Source organism: Heptranchias perlo, unplaced genomic scaffold, assembly GCF_035084215.1.
Source record: "Heptranchias perlo isolate sHepPer1 unplaced genomic scaffold, sHepPer1.hap1 HAP1_SCAFFOLD_688, whole genome shotgun sequence".
Lineage (NCBI taxonomy): Eukaryota > Metazoa > Chordata > Chondrichthyes > Hexanchiformes > Hexanchidae > Heptranchias > Heptranchias perlo.
Genome location: NW_027139717.1, coordinates 91,968 through 102,500, shown reverse-complemented (window position 1 = coordinate 102,500; position 10,533 = coordinate 91,968). Strand labels below are relative to the sequence as shown.

At 42.3% G+C, this 10,533-nt stretch overlaps 1 protein-coding gene and 1 non-coding gene across 2 annotated transcripts in view; both read left to right on the top strand.

Annotated features, from left to right (window-relative positions):
* The window catches only part of LOC137318256 (zinc finger protein 268-like), a 9,111-nt gene extending 1,285 nt beyond the window's left edge, over positions 1 to 7,826 (top strand). Inside the window, exon 3 of the mRNA XM_067981185.1 lies at positions 4,672 to 7,826. Within this exon, the coding sequence (XP_067837286.1) occupies positions 5,020 to 7,011 (1,992 nt within the window). The 5' untranslated portion in view covers positions 4,672 to 5,019 and the 3' untranslated portion in view covers positions 7,012 to 7,826. The remainder of the gene's footprint in view (positions 1 to 4,671) is intronic.
* A 2,633-nt stretch (positions 7,827 to 10,459) lies between these two features.
* On the top strand, positions 10,460 to 10,533 carry trnat-ggu (transfer RNA threonine (anticodon GGU)). Its single transcript has one exon. It is a non-coding gene; the product is annotated as a tRNA-Thr (tRNA).

The window sequence follows — 10,533 nt, the reverse complement described above, 5'->3', positions numbered from 1 at the left end:
CTGGGACATTGTACAGGAGCTGACACTGAGACACACACTGACCGTCTGACAGTGCAGCGCTTCCCTCAGTACCGACCGTCCGACAGAATATCACCATCTGTTCGAGCCCAAATTCCTCCCTTCGTTCATTGCAAGTGCAACTTTTCAGAAATAACACAAAGTGGATCAAACTATTATTCAGAGGCTGACAATGTGACATATCTGGGGTCTTAATTGAAATTAAAAGCTCTTTCAGGGAGCGTCCTGCAGCACGCAGAGGGCCCAAATGTGAAAACAGCCTCCAAATGTTTTCTTAGTTTGAAGTTTAATTTTTGAAAAGGTCACTGACAACTCAGAAAAAAATAGTGTTAATTCCGAAGCCATTTTGGGCCCCCATGTGAAATTGTATTGTAATGGAACCACACAGACACATGGGGAAGCTCGGGAGCAAACTGATTGGAATTTGAGATTTTAATCCCATATTCATTTGTGGCACAGCTCAGCTCAATTCAAACCCAATGTCTGTGCAAAGGACACGTGTCTCCTGACTGTACAGTCTGTGTGTGTGTGTGTGTGTGTCTCAGTCTCACTGGTCCCATAACATAACTTTAAAGCAGTAAAATTAACCAGAACCTGCTCCAAAGACAAAACCGATCCAGACCTTGAAGGTGTGATGATTTCCTCCTTCTCTCTGCTCTGTTGGTGGGAGGCTCATTTCCAGTCCCAGGTATTTGTCTATTCCCCATGTCTGATGGGTTGGTTCCTGTGAACAGTTTGTCAGAGAGTGTTTCACTGCCTCAGGGTGTTTACAGAGAGAGAGAAGCAGCTCCCATCTTGGTCTGAAAGACCCAGTCAATGAGAGATTTATAAAACAATCCAGCCCAGTGGAGTTAAACCGAGTCCCCCATTAATCCAAACACACCATATTGTGAACAAAATTCAACATTTCACAGGGCCAGTGAGTCCCAGACACGGATTGTACCCACCTCCCTAAACTAAACTCAACTCCTTACTGCAAAAAGTGTCTGTCAAAACACAGCCCGTTTAGGGACTGAACCCCTCAAATAACCGTTACACTCAACATTGCAATCTCTCAGTGAATCGTTCCCTTTTACCCACTGTGTGCTGTACATGAACAGGAGCTCACACTGAGTCACACACGGGCCGTACAGTATCAGACAGGAGTGAATCGTTCCCTTTTACCCACCGTGTGCTGTACATGTACAGGAGCTCACACTGAGACACACACGGGCCGTCCAGTACCAGACAGGAGTGAATCGTTCCCTTTTACCCACTGTGTGCTGTACATGTACAGGAGCTGACACTGAGACACACACGGGCCGTACAGTACCAGACAGGAGTGAATCGTTCCCTTTTACCCACTGTGTGCTGTACATGTACAGGAGCTCACACTGAGACACACACGGGCCGTACAGTACCAGACAGGAGTGAATCGTTCCCTTTTGCCCACTCTGTGCTGTACACGTACAGTACAGTTGTGGTGGTGGTTGTTGTGGTGGCCCAAACGCAAAGGCCGCCGCTCTGGCATCGCTCTGGGATCCCCGGCTGCACCCTGGCCTCACTCTGGGCTGACTGGGTGCACTCTGGGACCCCGGCATCACTCTGGGGTTACTGGGACATTCTGGGGTCACTGCGGGATCACTGGGGACACTCTGTCGGCCTCTTGCCGCCATGTGACAAGATGGCGGCGGCTGCCATTTTTTCCAAGATTGTGGCCGCGCTTGCCGCCATTTTGCCCAAGATGGCGGCCGCGCCTGCCCCTATGTTTTCCAAGATGGCGGCCGTGCTTGCTGCCATTTTTTCCAAGATGGTGGCCATGCCGGCCGCCATTTTGTCCAAGACGGACTCCGAGCTTGCCTCCATTTTGTCCAAGCTGGCTTCATTTATTGTATGAATAATTGAAAAGTTTAAAATGTAATATAAATAACTCAATAGTTTCATTCATTAAATAAATAATGAATTGCTTATTTTATTATATCAATAATTAAATTGTTTTCAAGTGTTTAATTTATTATATGAATACTTCAAATGTTTCATTTATTATAAAGAGAATTCAATAGTTTAAATTATTCGATTGATTAATTTATTATATAAATAACCAAGAGTTCAATTGTTTAATATATTATAAATAATTCAAGTGTTTGATTTTTTATGTAAATTATTGAATTGTTTAATTTATTATATGAATAATTAAATTGATTAATATATTTGATAAATAATTCAGTAGTTTAATTATATAATTCAAGTGTATAATTTAATATATAAATAGCTCCGTTGTTTAATTTATTGTATAAATAATTCAATTTGTGAATTTATTATACAAATAAACAAGTGTTTAATTTATTAATGAAGCATTCAAGTGTATAATTTATTACATAAATAGTTCATTTGTTTAATTTATTATTTAAATAATTCAACTGTTTCATTTATTATCTAAATAATTCAATAGTTCAATTTATTATATAAATAATTAAAAGGTTTTATTTATTAAATAAATAATTCAATAGTTTAATTCATTATATAAATAATCAATTGTTTAATTTCTTACATAACGACTTCAGTTGTTAAAATAAACTATTGAATTATTTTCATAAGAAATTAAGCATCTAAATAATTCAATTGATGAAATTATTATACAAATAAACAAGTGTTTAATTTATTATATAATGCATGTCTAATTTATTATATAAAAAACAATTGTTTAATTTATTATATAAATGATTGAACTGATTATTTGATTCTCTAAATAATTCAATTGTTTAATTTATTATATAAATAATTCATGTTTAATTCATTATATAAATAATTCAAGTGTTTCATTTATTTATAAAAAATCAATTGTTTAATTTATTATATAAATAACCAATTGTTTAGTTTATTATATAAATAACCAATTGTTTAGTTTATTATATAAATAATCCAAGTGTTAAAATTATTATATAAAGAGGTCAAGTGTTTAAATTATATAATTAATTCAAAGGTTTAACTTATCATAGAAAGATTCAAGTGTTTATTTAATCATATTAATAATCCATTATTTAATTTATTGCATGAAGAATTTCAAAATGTTATTTATTATATAAATAATCAATTGTTTAATTCATTACATTCATAATGAATTAAACAATTTCATAATGAATTGTTTAATTGATTATATAAATAATTCAAAGGTTTAATTCATTACACATAATAAATTGTTTACTTTATTATATAATGAAGTCTCGTGTTTAATTTATTAGACAAATCATTCAAGTGTTTAATTTATGATATAAATAATTCAACTAAATATTGAATTCTTTATATAATAAATTAAACGAAGGAAAATTTATATAATGAATTAAACTATTGAATTATTTCTACAATAAAATAAACACTTGAATCCTTTATATAATAAATAAACACTAATTGTTTATGTAATAAATTAAACAATTGATTATTTAATGAATTGAACTATTCAATTATTTATGAAATGAATTGAACGATTGAATTATTTATATTATAAATTAAACACTTGAATTATATGCTTCCAATGTCTTTGTTTTTCGGCCTGGTATTAAGATCATCAATGGCGGCTGTAGCACCCAGCATGCAGCGCGGTGCAGATTGTGCCCTATCTGAATCAGCGGAGCCCGGTGCGCAGGCGCAGTAGTGACTCATTACCGGTCAGTGTGTCCTGAGCATGCGCGGCCAGTCGAGGCTGCGGGAGGAGCGCGTTCGGTGCAGGTCAGAGGATCGGAGCAAGAGGCTCAATAAACCCCGGGGCCCGGGTCCGGGCTCAGGCCCAGGCTCAGGCTTTACAAACCCCGAGTGCGGCCCCAGACCCGAATATAAAACAGTGAACATTATCCCCCCCTCACTACCCGCCGGGAAATGAAGGGGAAATGGGGATCGGTCAGGGAGCGTCTGTAAATGAAGGGGAAATGGTGATCGGTCAGGGAGCGTCTGTAAATGAAGGAGAAATAGCGATCGGTCAGGGAGCGTCTGTAAATGAAGGGGAAATGGTGATCGGTCCGGGAGCGTCTGTCAATGAAGGAGAAATAGCGATCGGTCAGGGAGCGTCTGTAAATGAAGGAGAAATGGTGATCTCTATATCTTCAGTCATCCAGGGAGCTCTAGCTTTGGATGCTGTTCCTTTCCTCCTCGTGGGAATCTGTCTACTCTGCACCCAAACCAATTCCTCCTTGAAGGCCTCCCACTGTTCAATTACTGTTCTGCCTGCCAATTTTTGATACCAATCCACCTGGACAAGATCCCTTTTTAACTCACTGGAATTAGCCCTCCTCCAGTTAAGAATTTTCACATTTGACTGTCCCCTGTCCTTTTCCATAACTGTTCTAAACCAAATGAGATTATGATCACTGCTGCCCCACTGAAACATGCTCCACCTGCCCCACTTCATTCTCCACACCCAGCCCACTACTGTACTCACACTCTCTCACACCCTCTCACACTCACTCTCTCTCTCACACCCTTTCACTTATGGTTTAGGGCCACTGAAAGATGATGCGATGGGTTTGGATTTCAGCACAGGGAGGAGGGAGAGTGTGTGGGACGGGGATTTACAGCTTTGAGGAATGAGAGAGGAAATAATGTTCCATAGAAAGTAAAGTTATCTGATCTGAATTTCTATCCTGTAGTTACAGTGATAACTTTTATAAACTACTTTTACAGGGGAGGATTTGCAGAGGGAAACTCAAACCAAAGATCACGTCAAGATCTGACAGAGTCACTCGATTCATCAGGACCTGAATATCATCGACCTTTGAATGTGGAAGGAGAAATGTTTGTCTGTTCTGTCTGTGGGAGATGATTTTAGACATCAGTGTGAGTGGAAAAGCACCGAGACACACACCGAGTGAGAGTGTTCCAGTGCACTGACTGTGGAAAGAGCTTTAACCAGTTACACAGCCAGAAAAAACATCACACCGTTCACAGCGGGGAGAAACCGTACACGTGTTCTGTGTGTGGACGAGGCTTCAACTGATCATCAACCTGGAGAGACACAAGGACACCCAGACCATGGAGAAACCGTGGAAATGTGGAGACTGTGGGAAGGGATTCAATTACCCGTCCAGGCTGGAAATTCATCAACACAGTCACACTGGGGAGAGGCCGTTCACCTGCTCCGTGTGTGGGAAGGGATTCGCTCATTCATCCACCCTGCTGACACACCAGCGAGTTCACTCTGATGAGAGACCTTTTAAATGTTCTGACTGTGAGATGAGGTTTAAAAGCAAAATTAATCTGCTGATACACCAACGTACCCACACTGGGGAGAGGCCGTTCACCTGCTCCGTGTGTGGGAAGGGATTCACTATTTCATCCAGCCTCCAGACACACCAGCGAGTTCACACTGGGGAGAGACCTTTTAAATGTTCTGACTGTGAGAAGAGGTTTAAATGCAAAAGGAACCTGCTGACACACCAATGTACTCACACTGGGGAGAGGCCGTTCACCTGCTCCGTGTGTGGGAAGGGATTCACTCAGTCATCCCTCCTCCTGACACACCAGCGAGTTCACACTGGGGAGAGGCCGTTCACCTGCTCCGTGTGTGGGAAGGGATTCACTCAGTCATCCCTCCTCCTGACACACCAGCGAGTTCACACTGGGGAGAGGCCGTTCACCTGCTCTGTGTGCGGGAAGGGATACACTCGGTCATCCACCCTGCTGACACACCAGCGACTTCACTCTGATGAGAGACCTTTTAAATGTTCTGACTGTGAGAAGAGGTTTCAAAGCAAAAGTAATCTGCTGTCACACCAACGCACTCACACTGGGGAGAGACAGTTCATCTGCTCTGTGTGTGGGAAGGGATTCACTTGGTCATCTGAGCTTCTGACACACCAGCGAGTTCACACTGGGGAGAGGCCTTTTAAATGTTCTGACTGTGAGAAGAGGTTTAAAAGCAAAATTGAACTGCTGAGACACCAACGCACTCACACTGGGGAGAGACCGTTCATCTGCACCGTGTGTGGGAAGAGATTCACTCAGTCGTCCATCCTGCTGACACACCAGCGAGTTCACACTGGGGAGAGGCCATTCACCTGCTCCTTGTGTGGGAAGAGATTCACTCGGTCATCCATCCTGCTGACACACCAGCGAGTTCACTCTGATGAGAGACCTTTTAAATGTTCTGACTGTGAGAAGAGGTTTAAAAGCAAAATTAATCTGCTGATACACCAACGTACCCACACTGGGGAGAGGCCGTTCACCTGCTCCTTGTGTGGGAAGAGATTCACTCAGTCTTTCATCCTGCTGAGACACCAGCGAGTTCACTCTGATGAGAGATCTTTTAAGTGTTCTGACTGTGAGAAGAGGTTTAAAAGCAAAATTGAACTGCTGAGACACCAACGCACTCACACTGGGGAGAGACCGTTCATCTGCACCGTGTGTGGGAAGCGATTCACTCAGTCATCCAACCTGCTGAAACACCAGCGAGTTCACACTGGGGAGAGGCCGTTCACCTGCTCCTTGTGTGGGATGAGATTCACTCGGTCATTCATCCTGCTGAGACACCAGCGAGTTCACTCCGATGAGAGACCTTTTAAATGTTCTGACTGTGAGAAGAGGTTTAAAAGCAAATTTAATCTGCTGACACACCAACGCACTCACACTGGGGAGAGGCCGTTCACCTGCTCTGTGTATGGGAAGGGATTCGTTGGGTCATCCACCCTGCTGAAACACCAGCGAGTTCACACTGGAGAGGGGGCGTTCACCTGCTCCGTATGTGGGAAGAGATTCACTCGGCCATCCAACCTGCTGAGACACCAGCGAGTTCACTCCGATGAGAGACCTTTTAAATGTTCTGACTGTGAGAAGAGGTATAAAAGCAAATTTAATCTGCTGACACACCAACGCACTCACACTGGGGAGGGGCCGTTCACCTGCTCAGTGTGTGGGAAGGGATTTGCTTGGTCATCCTCCCTGCTGAAACACCACCGAGTTCACACTGAGAGACCTTTAAATGTTCTGACTGTGGGAAGAGATTTAAAATCAGAAACGAACTGCTGAGACATCGACGCACTCACACTGGGGAGAGACTGTTCACCTGCTCCGTGTGTGGGAAGAGATTCACTCGATCATCCCACCTTCTGAAACATTAACTTGTTGACACGATTGAGTGACCTTTTAATGCAGTGACTGTGAGAAGAGCTTTAAAAGCAGAAATGAACTGCTGACACATCAACGCATGCCCATTGGTTGAGAGACTGTTCACCTGCTCCGTGTGTGGGAAGGGATTCACTCAGTCATCACACGTGCTGAGACACCAGCGAGTTCACGAAATGAGCAGGTCCAACGAGCCGGTCTGTAACACAGGCCAATGACTCAGTGCAGCTCGTGACCCAGTCACTGGGCTCCGTTATAGCCTCTCCTGTCAGTAACACACAAAGAGAAATTGTAAATCTGAAACAGAAAGAGATAATGTATAACACTTCATATCAACCACCAGTTTTTCCCTCTTTCCGGCTTTTAAAACAATCTGTTTCACAGTTTGTCAAACCCGAAACAGCCTCTGGGATTTGCTGATTGAGAATTTCAGTGGAAATTGGGACCGTCATTAAGTATCGGAACAAATATCCCCGCTGAGGTTTCGGGATTGTTACTGGTTTATTTATATCAGTGAGTGACCGATTTTAAACCAGGTGAGGGTCTAAACTTAAGGTAAGAGCCTGGGATAGACAAGAGACTCTTCAATGTATCAAGTTAAATTACACTGACTCCACCAACACTGGACATCACATCCCTCAAACATTGTTACCTGTAACTGTATAAAACTGTTGAGGGTGGAAATGGGAAATAACTGAAAAAAACTTCATTGTATCAAAGTTAATTCTGATCATTATTATTATACAAACATTCGACAGCCGGTCCCTTAAAAAGGACCCAATATCAAACCAGTCCCCAGTCCTTGGGCCTGTGCCTATGTTGTGATTTGCACCCGCTTCTGACTGACTTGGTATCAGACGCACTCCCGTCAACAGTAAACGGATGGAGCCGGATCCAGAAGAGAAAAATGAGGACCGAGCTCCGCGGTTCTCCCAGAGTGCGGGAGGCGGAGTAACAGCAGCAGACAGAGAGATCTCTCTAAACCAGCCGCTGCCGCCGGAGAGAAGCGAGTCCCGTTCCGAGCCGTGTCTGTCAGGCGCCCGCTGACCCTCTCTTCACTGAAGGGGACCGATTCAGCACCAACTCACACACCCACCATTGGATCATTGAATCACCTTCAACACCTGAATTACATCACCACTTAATCCTCTATACACGAGGAAATACAAACCTTGTCCACGCAACTTGCCCTCATAATGTTACCATTTTAGCCCCGGTATCATTCTGGTCTTTCTGCGCTGCACCTCCTGCAAGGCCAATATATCCTTCCTGAGGTCTGGTGCCCAGGACTGAATGCCGTACTCTGAATGTGGCCTTAACAGAGTTTATAGAATTCTAACATAACTTCCACCCTTTTGAATTCCAGTTCCCTTGAGATAAAGGCCGATATTCCATTAGCCATTTTAATTATTTTTTGCACCTGTCTGCCAACTCTTCCTGATTTCCCGAAGTATCTCTGCTCACCCACAGTTCCTGGCTTCTCACCATTTTGAAAATACTCTGATTTATCTTGCTTCGGGCCAAAGTGGATGGTCTCACACTTCCCCAGATTGAAACTTTGAACAGTCTGGGGCTCTTTTGTATCGAAAAGAGAAGGCTGAGGGTGACCTGATACAGGACTTTAAGATTATGCAAGGGTTTGATAGGTCAGATGTAGATAAGGTGTTTGTACTTTTGGGAGTGGGGACGTCAGAACTTAGGGCCATGAATATAATAGTCATCAATAAATCCAATCTGGCATTCAAGAGAAACATATTTATCCAGAGAGGCGTTAGAATGTGCAGCTCGCTCCCACACGGAGTAGTTCAGGCGAATATCATGGATGCATTTACGGTGAAGTGAGATAAACACATGGAGGAGAAAGGAATATTCGGGTTTGCTCATAGGGTTAGATGAAGAGGGGTTGGAGGAGGCTCGTCTGCAGCATAAACACCGGTATAGTCTAGTTGGGCCGAATTGCCTGTTTCTGTGATGTACATTCGATGTAATTCTATGTAAGCTCCATCTGACACAGTTTTACCAACTCACTGAATCTATCAATTTCCTTTTACAACTTTATGCTCCCATCTACACTACTCACTGTGCCTCCTAACTTGGTGTCATCAACAAACCTGGATATACCACTCTCTATTCCTTTATCTGCCTCATTTATACAGATCCCTGGGGGACACCACTAATCAAATCCTGTCAATTTGAGTACATACCCATTAACCCTACTCTCTGTCTCCGACCTCCAAACCAACTCCCTCCCAATGTCAATGGGTTGCTTTGAATTCCACATGTCAACAGAAATGAGAATAGTCTCTGATGTTAAACCTTAACGAATGCCTCTGGAAGTCAATATACACATAACCCCCATAGACACTCCATCATTTACCACGTTAGTTACATCTTCAAAAAGTTCAACTATTTTCGTTAGACTTGACTTACCCTTTACAAATCCATGCTGGCTCTCTCTGATCAATTCATGTTTATCCAAGTGCTCAGTCATTCTTTCCCCAATAACAGATTCTGGTAACTTCCCCACAACAGACGTCAGACTAATCGGTCTATAATTTCCTGTTTTATCTCTCCTACCCTTCCTAATTAATGGAATGATATTTGAATTTTTTCAATCCATGGAACAATTCCTGAATCAAGAGAGTTTTGAACGATCATGACTGAAGCATGTCCAATTTCCTCACCTATTCCCCTTCGTCCCCTGGGATGGTAAACATCAGGTCCTGGAGATTTGTCTATCTTTAGTCTGATTATTTTCTCCATTACCATTATTTTACTTACACTGAATCCCCTTGATTTATTTTCAGTTTTCCTCGTGTCTCTGGTTTATTATCCTCATGCTTTTCTGTGAGGATTTAGCAAGTCTGCCATTTCCTGATTTTCAATTACAATATCACCTCCATCTGTCTTTAAGGGGCCCACATTACTCTTAGTCACCCTTCTTTCTCTTAATATACGTGTAAAAACCTTGAAAGTTGTCCTTAATTTCATTCACAAGTTTTTCTCGTTTTCCCTCGTTGCACCTTTTACGATTTTTTTTAGTTTCAGCACCACAATAAACAACACTTCACTGTGAAATTTGCTCAATTAGTTCTTTAGTGTCAGAGCGAGAATTGTCCATCCCTAATTTATTTAAAGTAACAAACAAACACAAGCACAAATATTCATTCGTGTATCAAAGCACTGATGGACACAGAAAGATAAACACAGCCTGAAACGCAGTCAGTATCGGGATTCACAGGGAAACTGGCAAGTGAAATAGACAAAGATCAAACAGTCTGAACCCACAACAGAATGTGACGTGTAGCTGATAGATATTAATGAGAGGAGGTGGGAAACGCTACCATGAATTGGCACCGTGGCTTAGTTGGTTAAAACACTTGTCTGGTAAACAGGAGATCCTGGGTTCAACTCCCAGCGGTGCCT